Source organism: Falco punctatus (genome assembly GCF_963210335.1).
Source record: "Falco punctatus genome assembly, chromosome: 1".
NCBI classification, from domain to species: Eukaryota; Metazoa; Chordata; class Aves; order Falconiformes; family Falconidae; genus Falco; species Falco punctatus.
Window position 1 is genome coordinate 67,005,535 of NC_137580.1, and position 16,976 is coordinate 67,022,510.

A 16,976-nucleotide genomic window follows, 5' to 3' on the forward strand; every position below is an offset into this window, starting at 1 on the left:
AAGCCGCGGAAATGCTGCGACAAAAAGCGATCGCTTTAGTTTGGTCTAAATAGAGATATCCCACTTCGTTATTTTCTTAAGCATGGAAAACAACACAAAATCGAAAAAAAAAATCCCGTCTGGCGCCAGCTCGGTGTCGTTCGGGCAAAAGAGGGAGAGGGTGCCGTCGTGATTTCTCGCTATCGTCCGTAAACGAGGCAGGACGAGGAAGAGCGTTGAGTGGCAGGGCTTCGGTACCCCGGCCCTGCGCTAGCGACAGGGGCACGAGAAAGACCGCCTGGGATTTTATATATATAGTTAAAAAAAACCCACCACACTACAAAAAAAGTGGATTAGTAAAGGAAACCGAGACCTCTCACAATGGGCTGACGATCCCTCTTCACACCTGGTGCAAGGACAGTCGCCGGCCCGGCCCGGGAAACTTTGCCCACAGTTACTCGCGCCCCCCTCCCCAGCTGGGCGGAGCGGGGCGCGCCCTGCGCGGGCGCGGAGGGGCCGCGGCCGTCCTCGCTCACCTCGGTTCTCCTCTGGCTACCTATAGCCCGCCACCGTGCCGCCGCCGCCTGTCCGCCTTCCTCCTGCCCCTGCCCCCTCCGCGGCCGGGAGCTGCCGCCGCCGCGCCCGTGCCCGCGCCCGTGCCCGCGCAGCGCCGCGCAGCCGTCCGGCCCGGCCCGGCCCGGCCCCACGGCGGCGGCGGGGCGCGTTCGGCGGAGCTTGTGTGACGTCAGGGTCCGGGGAGGCGGGCGGGGCGGGGCGGGGGCGCGGGAGGGCCGGGGAAGGAGGGAGCCAGCGGCGGCGCCGGCTCCGCGGCCCCGCAGCCAGCGCAGGAGCCCGGCGCGGCCCCGCCGCCCCCGGCACCACCGGCACCAGCAGCGCGAGCAGCGGGGCGGACAGCGCAGCGGCCCCGGTGAGTGAGTGAGCCCCGGGGGCTGCCGGCGCGGGCGGGACGGGCGCGGGGCTGCGGACCCGGGTGGTCCCGGCTCTGTGCACCCCGGGACGGGCGGCGGGGCAGCGGGGGACGGGCAGGGTGTGGCGGGCTCGAGTTGCTGATGTCCCTCCGGGCGGCCGCGGCCCGTCCCGTGGGGCTGGCGGCGGGGAGAGCGAGCGCTGCCCCCGCACCGTTTCCCCGTCGTTCCGCCTCCGGCCTCCCCTGGCGGGGCAGACGCCGGGGAACCGGCCCTGCGGAGCGCCCGCGCAAGGCAACGCTTCCCGCCGCGGAGCCGCGCAGCCGGGCGGGGGGCGGCAGCTGCGCGGGGCCGGCCCGGGGGCGCCGGAGAACGCTGCGGGCGGGTCTCCCGCGCCGGCGGCCGGCTCCGCGGCTGGGACCCCTGGGCACCGCCCGCGGGGGAGCGGCGGGGCCCCGCTGCCGCTGCGGGCACCGCGGAGGGGCAGGCCCCGCACGGAGCCCCCCTTTCGTTTGAGAGCCAGCGGCCGCGGGCCCCGCTGAAAACCCTCGCGCCGAGATCACGTACCTCAGTTTCGGGCGTTGCTGAGGTATTTGTTGGGGGACTCGGGTTTGGTGGTTTGGTTTGTGGTTGGTTTTTTTTTTTTGGGGGGGGGGAGAGCGGGAAGGAGGCTGTTGTGGTCTTTCTCTCCCTGAAAGACTAGCGCTAGATACCGGTACGGAGTGGGGGGGAATCGCGTGTGACACCCCTTTTCTGTCCGCGCCCGGAGCTGTGGCAGCCCGGGTGCCCCGAGCAGGTTGCTGCTGAGTGGGCCCAGCGGGCCGCGGCGCAGGGGAAGCTCGTACGGCCGGTGCGTTTGCTGGGGCTGTGAGCGCACGGAGGTGCAGAGGTATTTGATTTCGAGCAGAGGAGTGCTCCAAGAAGTGGAAATGGAAAAGCAAGTGGAGGTGCTTTCATTTGAGTCGCCGAGTTGGAGACAATAGGAAAACGCTTCTCGCTCCGCTCGGCCCCGTGCTGCGATGTGGTTTGCAACAAAATTAAAAGAGGATACGGAGAGGAGGAAGGGAAGGAGCAGTACGGGCGACTGGGAGTGAGGAAAGAGTAATAATCCGTCCGGGAAAGGCGCTTCTTTCCGAGGAGACCAGAGATTCAGGAGAGGAAAAACTTGCCCTCGGTGCGTGTGCGTGGGGGGAGCCCTGTGTCTCCACGCGTGAGATAAATCAGCCACCGGGGCAGGCGGCGGGGGAGGGACGCGGCATTTGTCAAGCAGGACTAATCTTGACGGAGACCTATCCCGATTCAAGGACCATCAGAGAAGACTTAAGGTTCTCTTAATCGCCCTTCCGATTAATTCAGGCGCAGCCCGTGTGCTAGGCCCGGCTGCCAGAGGGAGTGGCGTTCCTCCCCGGTGCCCTTCGGCTTTGAGCAGAAACCGCCGTGTCACAACGCGACCCGCGGGAGTCCCGATAACCTCACCTTCCCATTTCTTCCTTCTTTTTCCTTTTGTTTGGGGAGGTTGGTTTTGTACCCCCCTCTCCCTTTCCTCCCCGTTTTTCCCTGGTCCCATCCTGCCTGCCGCAGGGCGGGCGGCGCGGCCGGGGCCCCGCACTGAGGGCACTGCGGCTGGCGCTGCTCATCCCAAACGTGCCTCGGCTCCAGGCTGGCGCATTTCTAAGCACCAGCTAATAATGCGCCTGGTTCAGACATTAAAAAAGAGGCGAAGAAGAGGAAAGATTACCGAAATGATGGTGACATGCAAATTTCCCCCGAAATTATCATAAGTAAACATATGAAGCCTGGACTAATAAAATCCCATCTGTGTTACTTCATATCGAGTTAGTAGAGAGCTGTGATAATGAATTTTGTAATATCTCACGAACAGACATCTCAATCAGGCACTAATCCTGTGATTTTACTGCCCGACCTCTCGGGCCGGGGGAGGCGCCGGTGGCGGCCGGGGAGCGAGGCCTGGGCGGCCGCGCATCTCCCGCCGCACAGGGGGCCCGGCTGCCAGTCCCCGCTGCCCCCGGCACCCCTGGGACGGGGCTCGGGGTGTCCCAGGGCAGATCATGGCCGTGAGGTTAGGGGTCGCTCCTCCACGTCCCCAGATAACGGGGGGTGAAGGGAGGCCGAGCGGTCCGATGGGCTGTGAAATCGCCACGGGGGTTTGCGCCCATCCTGTGGGGTGACTCGAGTGGGACTCGAGGCTGAACCGGGGAGATGGGGCATCGTGCGGGTGGCACCGGGGAAAGGTAGGGGTCCCGCCAGCGTCGTTTTGACCTGGCTCCCGGGGCGGCTGGGTTTCTTTTTTGCATTTGTTTTTCACTCCCAAAATAAGTGTTATAACACTCCGGTGCCTTCGTCTTTTGCAGATAACGGGTAATGGAGTCCAACTGCCGCAAACTTGTCTCCGCCTGTGTTCAGCTAGGTAAGAGAAACCATCTCCCGCCGGGCCGGAGGCACAGCGGCCCCGCTGCCGTGCGGTGCAGTGCGCGGGTGCGGAGCCAGGCGGGGCAGCCCCCGGGAAGCGGCGCCGTCTCCGCGGAGGGGTGCGCAGCAGCTCGCGCTGACTACCTCTCCCCTGTGTCCCCCCTCGTGTCCCCGTCCCCAGGGGTGCAGCCCACCGCCGTCGAGTGTCTTTTCTCCAAGGAGGCGGACATCAAAAAGGGGGAGCTCAGCGAGGCGCCGGAGGGCCGCAAGGAGCCCGCCGGCAGCAAGCTCCTGGGGCGGCCGCCCCCCAGCGCCAATGGTAAGCGGCGGCCCCTCCGCGCCCCTCCGCGGGCCGCGCTGCCGGGGCGGCGGGCGGTAGCTCCGCGACGAGCCCCCCTGCGCGGCGCCAGGGCGCCCCCTGCTGCCCGCCGGCTGCGCGGCGCGGCTTTACGCCGGGGCGCCACTTGCGCCTGAAGATGCGCGGCCGCGGGGAAAGGGAAGAGGGGCTGCGCGGGCGTCCCCGCGGCTGCAGGCGCGCACTAACACCCGCCGCCAGCGCGTGTCCCGCCCCCCCCCCCCCCCCCGCCATAAGCATCGCTGTCAGCACGCCTCCCAGGTACCCGCAGCGTCGCTCTCGTACTTATTTTTATTTTCTATTTTTTGCCATCCCCGCCCACAAACAAGCCGCCAGCCCTCTCCTGCCCCCAGAGGCAGGCACCCCCGCAGCACCCCGTCCGCAGGCAGAGCGAGCTCCTGTCTTTTCTTCCCCAGCCTGTTCCAGGGGGTCTGGTACGGGAGCCCAAGGGGTGGTAAAGAAAAACAGCAATGCAAACACATTACAAAGAAGAAAACAAGTGCTCTGTATTTCGAGAGACTGTTTAATCCAAGATAAACGTAATTTTGTTTAAATAAAATATATTAACCTGAATTAATAATACAGGAAACTAGAGTGAATTAATAATGCACGTATTCCCGGTCTCGCGGTTAAACACTTCCTCGTAAGAATACTGTATTAACCCTGTTTGGCCAAACAGCTCGCTATTTCTCAAATAACATCCAGTGATTCCAGGAGGAGCCACGTCCCCTTCCTGAGTCCACCCTCCCCCGGAGACTTTAAGCGAGATTTGCTAGCTGGGCATCAAAACCCCTAGAAGAAACGCTTAGGCTAAAGGAAGGTTAGCGAGCAAAATCCGGGGTAATTCCAAACGCGAAGGTATTACGAGCCGATAATTTTTAATCCCGGAAACATACATGATATTAAATTGTGCACAAATAGGCTTTACCGGGGTCTGGCACTTTTTCCCTCGGCCGGTAATAAGTGTTAAATAACGTGGAAAGGAAGGGTGACATTGCTTTATATATGGTTTGCAAATAAGAAAGGCCTTTTTACCCTCCCCTGCCTTTTCCTCCCGATGAACAGGTGGTCTTAATCAAAGCCCTTAGCACAATCTAATGGGAAAGTGGGGACCTTTCTGATATAATAAATTTATGAGCCCTTCCAAGTCAGCTTTATTCGACTAAGTATTTATAAAAGTAATATCCACATATGCTCCCTGACACGGTAACTTTTACTTCCTCTGCCGAGAAACAAATGGTTATTTTCTTAACCATCAATTATGAACCCGGATTATTGTAGTACACGCAAAATTTCCTGCCTCGTTACCGTATCAGCCGGTCTGTTTTTTACTCGCCGGGCTGCAGGGGAAATTGCTATCTAAAGACCTTTAATGCCATTAATTAAAATATAAGTCCTGAGCCGCAGAAGCAACGCGGGGTTGCCTGACCATTAAAACCTTGGCATTTACGGGGAAGGGAGGTGCGGACGAGCGCGGGTGCGGATGTATCCCTGCAGGCGCGGGGGCGATCCTTGCGTGCAGCTCCAGCCCGCGTCTCTGTGCGACGGATAATGGCAAGTCCTGAGACGCCCTGAGCTGCCCGGGCGACTTGCTGCAAATTGTAGAAATCACGGGTGGTTTTTTCTCGTGATTCGGACGGGGTTTGTTGGGTCCTGACTCTCATTTGCTTTTAAACGCACGAGGTTCGTTGATTTTTGTTTTACCTGGCCGTTAGGACTCGATGCTTTATGGGGTTTACCTGGCAAAAAGCCTGTTCCGTGGGGCGGGCTGGGTGGGAGGTGGGGGTTACTCGGGACCCCGTCTGTCAGAGTTCCGTTTCGGGAATTTACGAGGGCGGGCAGCTGATTTCGCCTGTTAGGAACCTTCGGTGGGAACAAGGGGAATAATGCCTAAGTAGCAGCGTTGGTAACAATAGCAAAAAATGCGAATGTTTGGTCAAATCGATGCTCCGCGAAAGGAGGAAACGAAATTCAGGAGACCCTCCAAAACGGTGCGGGCGCCCTGGCTTCCCGCGGGGAGGGAGGGATATTCCAGAAAAAACGTGTCCGTGGCCACGCCGGGGAAAGGAAAATGGGAAAGTATGAAAATATTATTGCAGCCTAGAGTGTCAAAGGGAGCCCGGCGGGTGTCACGTTTACCCGGAGAGACGGGGAAATTGCTGCTGGATGATCGGTTCCGCGCAATTAGGAAAAGTTCAGCACATGCTTCGGCTGCCCCACAGCACGCGTGAATGGGTGCTGGTGGGCTTATTCGGATAACTTCTGTGCAGGGCGGGAGGGTGCTTAAACTCTGTGTGTGTGTACATCTCTCTCTCTCTGTATATATATAATCTATACAATTTGTTAGTTCTGTGAATTCTGCTTAAGGAATCCTTTCCTGTAATCGATAATCTGGGTATTGCTGAAACAGCAGGCTCCAACATAAAACGTTGAAATTACATTCCGCCTTGTATCGCCGTTCAGCATCGCAAATTGGTTGTTTCAACTCTTTAAAAAAAATATTGTTTGGTCTGAATATTCCGTAATTTAACATCTCTTTCAAAAACAAAACCAAAAAACCCGACGCTGATTCAGCTTTCCGCTCAGGTCAGCTGCAGATACGGCAGCGTGCAAAGCAAAGGTCCCCGGTGCCTTTTTTTGAGCCCCGGGACGAGGTGGGTGCGCAGCCTCCGCCCCCGCGGGAGGGAGCGGGCGCGGGGGAGCCGAGGCGGAGCCGCCGCGGGGGGGGCCGGAGGCAGAGCCCAGCGGCACCCTCGCCGCCACACAACGTGGCCAAATTTGTCCCCGCAGTTGTGACCCGAGCGGCGGAGCCGGGGTCTCCCCGGGCCGAGGCGCTCCGCCGCTACGCTGTCCCTGCGCGGCGCCGGGGAAGCTGCGCGGCCCCTCCTGCAGCCCCCGCCGAGCGCAAGTTAAAAGTTATTTATTGCGCTTCGGATATATAATTCCGCTCCCCCCACGCACCCCCCCTCGTCGTCTGAGAATAATATATGCAGCAGTTGTTAGCCTCACTCCAGGGAAAACTAAATGTATAACGAAAGCTTATTCGTGAGTAGGAATATACTAACGGAACAATCTGATGTCTTCTTAATCCTATGTAAAAAGCTCTGTAGTCTTCCTAATATTGACTGAATGGGTAATTAATGGCTCTTCATCGAGGAGAATACCCGGTAATCCGAGATAGGCGAAAGACAACAAGCCAAAGGTAAAAGACAACAGGACTAGCTGGAGACTCCACGTAAGAACCAATTTATCCATTTAGGAGAGTATTACGCCTAAAAACAACGATCCCGTAAGGAGATAAAGGAAAAGTGGGAAAATAAATAACCCGCAGTAGGTCTGGCCGCCCCCCCGCGGCACCCGCGGCCGAGCAGCTCAGCCCCCGGCCCCGCTCCCGGCCCGCCCGCCTCCCGCACCGGGGCCGGTACCGGGGATCCCGGGCCGCCAGCTGCGGGAGGTCAAAAATCACCCTCGGAAAAAAACTCAAAACCTCAACCCCCTTCCCCGAAATTAAAAAGGAAATTGAGAAGGTGGGGCGGGTGGGGAGCAGCCCCAGTTCCCCGGTTTTCGCAGCCGGCGGGATGCTCTCCAGCCCACTGGGGCGCGTCCCCGGCAACCCCTGCAGCGCCGAGAGAAGGGGGAAAGGAGGAATTCCTCCAAATAGGTGTTTTAGGGGAAAGGAGGAATTCCTCCAAATAAGTGGTTTTGGGGGGGTGGCACCCCGCGCAGCAGGCGCGGACAGTCGGTACGCAGGTGAGCCGGCCGGGGTGGCTTCGCGGTCAGGACCCGAGCCTGAAGGGGGACGGGAGCTTCCAGCAGAAAAAAAGTAATATTAAAAACACTTTTGACATTTTAATTGAAACCTTTACCGCTAATATATTACTTGGGTGACTACAATTAGGTTGTTTTTCGGTTGGCTGACAGCTTTTAAAATATTATTTCACTCGGGAAATAAAAGCTTCATCTCAGATTATAGGTGGGTATTTTTGGATTTACGTGATTTACGGTCACCATGACAACTAATGCTGCGTGGCAGCTCCCCTCCTGTCCGGGGTGGGGGAGTTTTAATCAAAGGCACGTAGGGAAGTGCCGGCACGCTCTCTCTTTGGGCTGCCGGAGCCCGGGCCGGTGCTGTGCCTCGCTTTTGGGGACGCGGGGACGGCCGGGGGGTCTGTCCCGACCGGGGCTGGGGGACGCGGGGCTGGCGTCGGGGAAGGTGTGGGAGGGCTGCGCGGTGGCTGGGCCCCGCTCCTCCTCCCCCCTTCCTTGGGGGGCGCGGGGACCCGCCTGCCCCCGCGAGTGTCCCGGGACAGAGGGAGGGGCGGGCCGGGCAGCGGCCCTGCGCCCTGAAAGAGCATCTAGCGCGTAAAAACCGCTCAGCGCCGGGCAGCCGGGAGGGACATTTCGTTTCGAGTCGCGGCGGAAGAAGCCAGCATTTCTTCCAAATCTACTAAAAATAAATGAATGCAAATAAAGAAAAGAAAAGAAAAGGAGGGAGGGAGGGGGCTCACTGCGAGAGGGCTGCATTGCCCCGTTGGAAAAAAAAAAGGGAGGGGAATACCGCCGTATGCCCTCTCCCTCCGCCTCCCCCTCCCCAGGGTTTTGCAGGCTGGTTGCAACCCCGACGTGGGGGCTGGAGAAGGGCAGCGTCCCCTCCCGGTCCCCCTTGCAGCGAGGCCGAGGCCGCGCCCGCCTGCCGGGGCCGGAGCAGCCCCCTGGCCGCAGCCCTGGCCCGGTCCTGGCGTGGGGAAAGGCGGGGGGGGGGGGGGGGGGGGGCGGGAATTCTGGGTGCAGGACCACGGAGGTAGCGAGAGGTTAAGAAGAAACGCGGATATGATTGGTAAACAAATTGTGCAGAATGGAGCTGGATTCATATTGACTTAGTTATAGGTCATCTGCTGCCGGTGCAAAGGGAGGAAATATTTACTTTACACATATACTTTATGATCTTGGGGGAATTAGAGGAAATTCAATAAGAAAACGGCTAGAATAATTTTAAACCCCCTATTTAAAAGACTTAAGCAAATTAGAGTCTTATCAGATTAAAATCCACTACAAATGTAAGAGCATTGTCTCTGTCGAAACGCTGTGGGGTCTGAGGAAAGAGATTCTTTGCCAAATCTCAGGGATAAAAACACGTCATTTAAACACCAGATAATGAGCAGAATGTAAATTAATTTAACCTTCTTTACTAACAGGCTGCGAAAGTATTATGTATAATTTAGCGACAAGTAAGATTGCGAGGGGATGATATGTACCTCGAACGAGCATCAGCGGCTAAGAAGGACCCTTGCGGGGGGCAGTGGGTGGGAAGCAACGGGGTACAGAAGGGTTTGGACGCTGGGATGTGGGTGCGGAGGGCCACATCAAGGGGAGCTTTCGGTAACTTTTCGAAGCCCATGCCCGTGCAGAGCAACTGGAGACAGGGGCGCAACCTGCCTTTTCCACGCTCGGGCTCCCCATTCGTAACAGGGCAGCGACCCCCGGGGGGGTAGGGCTCAGGGGGAGGCTCCTCTGTCCCGAGAGGTCCTGACCAACACGCGAGGGCAACCTGCCCCCACGTTAGACCCGCTGGAAACAGCCCCGCTGCTCCCTCCTCCTGCGAGACCCGGGCCCGCAGCGGCCTCGCCCCGCGCTAGCAGCGGGCCCGCGGCGGGGACCGGGACACAGTGCAGCCCGTCCCTCCGCGGCCCGGGGGCGAGGGGTCAGGCCCTGCCCTCTCGCCCCCCAGACCGCGGAGGGGGGTCGCCCGGGAGGTCGTGTGTGAGGGGGGCGTATGCCGGAGCCCGGCCCGGTGCGGGGCTTGGCCAGCCGCCGCAAACGGTTCTCGTGAGCGCGGGTTCGGGGGCTGCTGTGGCTGCCGCGCCGGGAAGCGGGACGGTCCCCGCCGAGAGGGGGGAACGACCCTGCGGGTAACTGCACGAGTGAGGTGTAACGCCGTGGTAGAAGAACCTCCTTGGCGGCTCGCTGGTGGGAGCCCGGCTGCAAGGAGGGGACGGGAACGGCAGTGCTAACGAGGGAATTTTCCCCGTTTTCTCAGCGGTCAGTGCGGGCGCAGGGAGACCAGGCAGCTGGCGAGCGCGGGGATTCAGGCGCTCGGTGGCCGGGATGCACACGCTCTTCCTTCCTCCCCCGAGTGCGATGGGAAGCTTCCCGTCGCCGCGCCGCAGCGGGATGGTTATTGTTGTCCTTCGTGTTGAGTTGTCGCTGCAGCTGTTACTGCTACTATGGCTGTCACCAGCCAAAGACCCGTCGCCTCACGGGCCCGAGCCCCCTCCCGTTTTTCTTCCGCCCCTTTCATAACGAGGGAATGGGGCCTGGGGCTTCCCCGCTTCCTTCCTACTTGCGGCCGCCCCTCTGTCAGCGCCGAGCTTCCCGCTTCTCACCCCCGCGGCTCTGCGAGTGCGGAGGGGCGCGGAGCGGGACGGGCGTGCCCGGAGCCGCCCCGACGGGGCGCCCCGTGGGCCGGCCGGCGGAGGCCGGGCTCCCCGGGCGCGGGTACCACCGCGGGGCAAACCGGGCGGAAAACGCCAGGTTTGGGGGGGTGGGTGCCCGCCGCCTGGCGAGCGCGGAGGGCGGGGCGGGGCGGGGCGCGGCGGGCTGTGGAGGGGCGGGGCGGGGGCGGAGGCGGGGCGGGGCGGGTGACGTCCGGCGCGGGGAAGGCCGCCGCCGGTTTAAGATGTCAGGCCAAGAGGGAAGCGGCTGAGCTGATGCGGTGCGGGGCCGGCCGCGGCGCGGCGCGGGTCCATGCGCGGGCAGCGGAGAGGAGCGCCCCGCGGAGCGCCGCCGCGCCTCGCCGCCCCCGCCCCGCGGAGCCCCGCGGCGGGCCGGGGGCCGCCGGCCGGGGAGCAGCCGTGTCGTTGTGACGGCTTTTGCAGGACCGGACTCGCCCGCTCGCCTGTCGCCGCCGCGCCCCCCCGGGCGGCGGGGGCTTCTGGGCTCGCCGTGCCGCCCGGGCGCTAGCCGAGCGCCGCCCGCCCCGCCGCGGCTCCTCGCCTAGCAGCCCTGACCCCCTGCTGCCGCGGGGTTGCTCCGGAGGGGGCGCCGCGCCGACCCTCCTACACGTACCGACACCTACAGACACACGCACACCTTCTCCTATCGACCCCCCAGGCGCGCACGTAGACTTTGGCGTCCTTTTGCCGATGAACTGCATGAAGGACCCGTTAAGCCTGGAGCGCCTGGGAGCCGGGAATAAGCTGTGCTCCTCCTCACCTTCCTCCTCCTCTTCTTCATCATCTTGCCACCACCACCAGCCCGCGCTGGCTATGGCGACGGCGCTGGCGCCGGGGCAGGCGCGCTCCTCCCTGGAGTCCGCCAAGCACCGGCTGGAGGTGCACACCATCTCCGACACCTCCAGCCCCGAGGCAGCAGGTAAGAGGGGGCGAGCGGCAGGGACCCCCCCGGGCACCCCGCTGACCTGCCCCGGGCCGGCCGGCACCCCGCGGCCCGCGATGCGCCGCCGCCGCCCCTCTCTGCCCGGGAGCGCCCCACGCCCCATCCGGGGCACGTTTCGTGCGTGGGTTTTTTGCGTGCGGTGTCTGTGTGCCGGTGTACAGGGAGATAACGACATGTGTAAGCGTAGGCGAATAGCATGTACACCGGTGGACCAGTTGTATGGATACAGACGGGTGAATAGCACGGACACGGACAAATAATGTAGATACAAATCGGCGAGTAATACGGGTATAGACGGACAAATAATACGGATGTAGGTAGGCGAACGATGTGGGTACAGATGGGCGAATAATGCTGATACTGGCAGAGGAACAGCACGATACAGGCAGGCGAATAATATGGGTATAGATAGGGAAGTAATGCGGATTGCACGTATACAGATGGGGGAATAATATGGATACAGGTAGGTGAAAAGCTCGCAGATATCCATAGGCGAAAAATTCCATACAGACAGGCGAGAGGCGGCTCCGTGGCGGTGGCTGACCCGTCGGGAGGAGCCGCCCGCGGGGCGCGGAGGGGCCGCGGCGGCGGGAGGCGGCGCGGGTTAATCATTACCCCGCCGAGCCGCGTCCGGGGCTGTCTGCGGGGCTCGGCAGCGCCGGGGACAAGCCCTTCCCCGGCCGCTGGAGAAGAGGCTTCGGAGGCTGAGGCACCCTCGTTTTCCGCCTTCTTGTTTTTTGTTCCCCCCCCCCCCCCCCCCCCTTACAGAGAAAGATAAGAGCCAGCAGAGCAAGAATGAGGATGCGGGGCCCGAGGACCCCTCCAAGAAGAAGAGGCAGCGGCGGCAGCGAACTCACTTCACCAGCCAGCAGCTGCAGGAGCTGGAGGCCACCTTCCAGCGGAATCGCTATCCGGACATGTCCACCCGGGAGGAGATCGCCGTCTGGACCAACCTCACCGAGGCCAGGGTTAGGGTAAGTCCCGACACGACACCCCTGCTCTGAGCAGCGGGGGTCGCGGGGGGTGGGGGGTGGGTGTGCGGAGGGGGAGGGGAGGAGGGCTGAAATGTTTGCAGCTGCTTTCGATTTCGGTTTGTATGCAAACTTCAGAGCCTTTGCACAAAAGCAGGGCAGAGCAGGACATTTCTGTCAAAGCGAGACAGATTGGGACCTCTCTCTCTCCGGAATATGGTTTGCTGCACGTTTCGCCCTCACCGTGCAATGCGTCCTGCTCCTTTTGATCGAAACGCTAATGAAAACATTAGCCAAGAAAGCAACTTGGAACAGGCTGCAACCTGCGCTGCCTCTAATGAGAAAAAGATGTAAAATACACAAGAGCTTTTGCTTCACTCCGAGGCGCTCCCGACGTGCCCTTCCTTGCATTTTCCTTTCTTTTGGTTTCACAATTCGACGAGCGTCTCTCTCCGCCCTTTCCCCCCTCTGAGATTTATGGGACCATCACTGCGCGGCAGATACCGAGGCCGGATCCTGCTGGCGCGCAAACGCCGCGCTGAGGGGTAAAAACAAAAAACCCCACCACTCCCCCTAAAAAGCCCCCGAGCGGGCCGAACCCCCCGATGTTTGAAAATCCCACCTGAACTCCCTCCCCGCGGTCTCTCAGGAAAGCGAGACAGAGCGGGGGCCAGCTGCGAGCGAGGCCGGCAGGGTGCGGAGCGGGCCCCGCCGGAGCACGGAGCCGTGTCTGTCGCGGGGCGGCTTTTGCGGGGGTTTGGGGGGGTCGGTTTCGGGCGGCGCGGTGTCACCAGAGGAGGCCCGTCCCCGTGGTGCCTGGGCGGCCCCTGCCTGCCTGGGCCGGGGGGGCTCCAATACACACGGTGAGGCCGCTGCTGGCGGCTGCTCGACGGGTCAGACGCCCAGATGTGGATTGGGAGAGGGCACGTTTTCCCATTGTCTGCGGGGAGGGTCCCTTAGAGCTCATTTAGCACGTTGTTAAACGGCGATGTGCTCCCCCCCTTCTTTTTTTTTTTTTTCTTTTTATTTTTTTTTTTTCGCCAAAGAGCAGTGGAACAAGTTTGTTTAGAAAGTGATTTTCGCCTCTGGAAGCTTTCGCGCAGGAGAAACTTGTAGCATTAACAAACTGAAGCAAGGATTTATTAGTTGCTGGCTTCCCCCTCCTTCCCCGTAATAGGAAACATCGCCTTAAAATTCCGCGGGTTTCCAGGCGTTTTGCCCTCGCTTTTGCACTTCTGTATTTCCCCTGGATGGCTCCAGTGCGGAATAAGCCGGGAAGTGGAAGAGAAACGAGGGAAGGGGGGGGGGAAAAAAAAAAAAAAAAAAGACAAGAAAGTGTTGGCCTCCGTGGCGCGAATTAAGCATCGCAAAATTGGGGGGGGGGGGGGGGGGGGGGCGGGCATGGATCTGCCTTGCGAAAGCCCGGTGTCACCGGGGCCCGGGGGATGCTCGGTGGCCCCAGCGGCATGTCGCTGCCCCGGCTCAGCGCGGGGCTCTGCGGAGGAGGAGGCAAACCTGTATGTGTGTATATATATATATGTGTGTACACATTCTATATATATATCTCTATATGGACATACTCGGCTGTTACTCCTAGAGCTTGCGAAGGGCTACAGCGGTGGTGGTTCCTGACTAACTCTCATCTCGCATCTCCCTCCCACCCTCTCCCCCCATTTCCAAAGGTTTGGTTCAAGAACCGCAGAGCCAAATGGAGAAAGAGAGAAAGGAATCAGCAAGCCGAGCTTTGCAAAAACGGCTTTGGTCCACAGTTTAACGGCCTTATGCAGCCCTACGATGACATGTACCCCGGCTACTCGTACAACAACTGGGCAGCCAAGGGCCTGACCTCCGCTTCCCTCTCCACCAAAAGCTTTCCTTTCTTCAACTCCATGAATGTCAACCCTCTGTCTTCTCAGAGCATGTTCTCCCCTCCAAACTCCATCTCCTCCATGAGTATGTCTTCAAGCATGGTACCCTCTGCAGTCACCGGGGTCCCCGGCTCCAGCCTCAACAGCCTGAATAACTTGAACAACTTGAGCAATCCCTCCCTGAATTCTGCAGTGCCAACGCCAGCCTGTCCTTATGCTCCTCCAACACCTCCATATGTTTATAGGGACACATGTAACTCGAGCTTGGCGAGTCTGAGACTTAAAGCCAAGCAGCACTCCAGTTTTGGCTATGCCAGTGTGCAGAACCCCGCTTCCAACCTGAGCGCTTGCCAGTATGCGGTGGACAGACCCGTGTGAGACACCCAAGTAGGAAACACTGCATGGGAATCCCTCCCCATTTCCCACAGAGACTGAGAATTACACTAGAAAGTAATAGGCACTAGAGAGACAGAGAAAGAAAGAAAAATCAGAGGGGGGGGGCAAGAGGGAAAAAAAAAAAAAGAGGAAACCACTGAAATAAGATAGTTCCTTTGTTTTCAAAGGACCTCCTACAGATTCTGAGATCTTTCTTTCACTAAGAGTATTTCAACAGTTACAAGGACATATATATATATATATATGGACAAATGTTTGACTGGATATGATATGACATTTTAATGTTACTATAAGCTTGTTATTTTTTAAGTTTAGCATTGTTGACATAAAAATGACTGAAAGGATGTATATATATCGAAATGTCAAATTAATTTTATAAAAGCAGTTGTTAGTAATATCACAACAGTGTTTTTAAAAGGTTAGGCTTTAAAATAAAGCATGTTACACAGAAGCGATTAGGATTTTTTCGCTTGCGAGCAAGGGAATGTATATACTAAATGCAACACTGTATGTTTCTAACATATAATTATTGAAAAATAATTTGTGTGAATATCAGTTTTAGAATAGTACCTCTGGTGGATGCAATGATGTTTCTGATATTGCAATGTAAAACATGCCCTGTGTATAACATTTCGTACAATATTATTGTTTTACTTTTCAGCAAACATGAAAAAAATGTGTTTTATTTCATGGGAGTAAAATATACAGCATACAGTTTTGTCTGGATTTTTATTTACTGAGCCAAGCTGCGCAGCGGTCTGCAGTGATTGACTGATCGTTGACACTGGATCTCGTTCTCTGGAAACACAGGGCAGTACTTTTTATTGCAATACAAATAAATGCTGGCGCTTTTTTTTTTCCACGTAAAAAAAAAAAAAAATATCCCCCGCGCTAACTTTGTACGCTAGAGAAACGCGGGGCTTGGACACGCTGCCTTCCGTGCAGCAGGATCCCTGTATTCCTACCGCAGCCCCGAGGAAATATGGATTATTTGACATCGTTGGCCTCGAGAACTACCAGCCACAAAGTTGCTGTATCTCGAGCATAAATTTCTCCCGCTGTGAAGGAAGCTTTTATTACATTAAAGAAGAAGGGGGGGGGGGGGGGGGAAACGACAAGAAAAGCCAGTTTGCAAACAAACTGCTCCTGTTCAAAAAACTCTGTCCCCTTTGCCGCCCCCCGCGCTCACCTCCCTTCAGCCGGGAGGTCCTTCATGTAATATTACATTTCTATTTCCAAATCCCCCTTTCAGACATGAAGGGAAACAAAGAGCAGCCCAAGTGCCCGCAGCCCCGCGGAGCGCGGGGTTCAGAGGTTAGCCCCGAGTTTCCTGTGACTCCGTGCTGCAACACGTCGTTGAAGGGAAAGGTCGTGCTCTCGTGTGTTTTGTTTTAAATAATATCGACTCATTCATTCTCAACCTGCTTGTTCGTGAAATTATACAGGATTATAACTTTGCCGTCGCCGGACAATTGAAACAAATCAAGATGAATTGCTGCTCGGCCCTCCCATCGGCTCACACCCCGGGCGGGCAAGGAGGGGCGGGCGGGGGGCGGGGGGGGAGGCGGCAGGACTCGGCGGGAATATCGAATGCGGAGAAATTCCGCCGGCGCGTAAACGGGAGAGGTGCGCAGGGAACGGCAGGGACGACACTCGCCGCAGCGGGAGCGAGCTTGCCCCTTGCGCGGCCTCTGCGCGCTCCTTGCGCGCTTTTGGGAGGTCAGGAGGAGCCGCCGGGAGAGCCAGGGGTGGGCGAGGGATCCGCGAGCGCGTTCCCTCGGCGGGCGGGCAGGCACGGCGGAGGGGGGGGTCCCGTCCCGGGGGGGTCCCGTCCCGTGTCCCCCCGCAGCGGTGAGACGGGGAGAGCAGCAGAGGGGAGAGGGGAGAAGTCAGCGCCCTGCGCCTTCCTAGGGGGAAAATGCTTCCCCCGCCCGAAAGCGAGGTCCCACCCGTGTTCCCATTTGCAGCGTGGGGCAGACCTCAGCACCTCACTCCCCCCCCCCTTTTAATTTTTTTCCCTCATCTAATTTTTATTTTCTTTTTCCTTTTACCTTTTTTTTTTGTTACCTGTTTTTTTGTTTTCTTTTTCTGTGTGTTGTTGCCGGGGGGTCGGTGGAGCGAGAGAGCCTCCGTACTTGGGGCGGGGGGGAGGCGGGCGCCCCCCCCCCATCCCTTCCGCGTACCCGGCCTCGCCGCCGCCCCAACCCAACGCCGCTCCCCTCGGCTTTTCCGCACCGTGTCAACACCTCACCCGGGTGAGTGCCAGGGGCTTCCAAAAATGTCCCCTTCCTTCTCCTTTTTCTCCTCCTCCTCCTCGCTGGGCTACGGGCGGAGGGTCTGGGGGCAACGCCAGCGCGAGGCTGGCGGCCCGGGAGCCCCCTCGGGGGTCGGGGGAGCCCCCTCGGAGGCCGGGGGAGCTGGGGAGACGCGGGCGCGTTTCTGCCCGAACGCCCTCGGCGGGACGGGCTTGGAAACCGGCGAGCGCTCCCGGTGTCCGCACGGTATTTTACACGCTCTTTTCGGCTCTCGTTTCTTCTCGGTGGCATTTGTTATTTATAGTCCTCTCATATATACATATATATATTAAAAAAATATCCGTGTATATATTTAGAGTATGTGTGTGCGTGCAAAAAGAATATATATGTATTATTTAGTA

At 58.9% G+C, this 16,976-nt stretch overlaps 1 protein-coding gene across 8 annotated transcripts; it reads left to right on the top strand.

Moving 5' to 3' along the window:
• Positions 1-764: 764 nt before the first annotated feature.
• PITX2 (paired like homeodomain 2) lies at positions 765-15,421 on the top strand. Of its 8 annotated transcripts, XM_080400905.1 has the most exons (6): positions 765-907; positions 3,278-3,333; positions 3,517-3,654; positions 10,801-11,061; positions 11,854-12,059; positions 13,739-15,421. In XM_080400905.1, exons 2-6 carry the CDS (start codon positions 3,288-3,290, stop codon positions 14,300-14,302), a joined length of 1,215 nt encoding a protein of 404 aa, XP_080257031.1. In that variant the 5' UTR covers positions 765-907; positions 3,278-3,287; the 3' UTR covers positions 14,303-15,421. The 8 variants fall into 8 exon arrangements, with proteins under 8 accessions (XP_080257031.1, XP_080257028.1, XP_080257027.1 ...); XM_080400902.1 differs by lacking the exon at positions 10,801-11,061; XM_080400901.1 differs by lacking the exon at positions 3,517-3,654.
• Positions 15,422-16,976: the final 1,555 nt, after the last annotated feature.

Bases quoted from the DNA above. Each gene is read 5' to 3' on its own strand.
- PITX2 (XM_080400905.1), top strand. From the start codon at position 3,288: ATGGAGTCCAACTGCCGCAAACTTGTCTCCGCCTGTGTTCAGCTAG. The intron at 3,334-3,516 runs GTAAGAGAAACC...CCCCGTCCCCAG, and splicing joins CTCCGCCTGTGTTCAGCTAG to GGGTGCAGCCCACCGCCGTC. The intron at 11,062-11,853 runs GTAAGAGGGGGC...CCCCCCTTACAG, and splicing joins CTCCAGCCCCGAGGCAGCAG to AGAAAGATAAGAGCCAGCAG.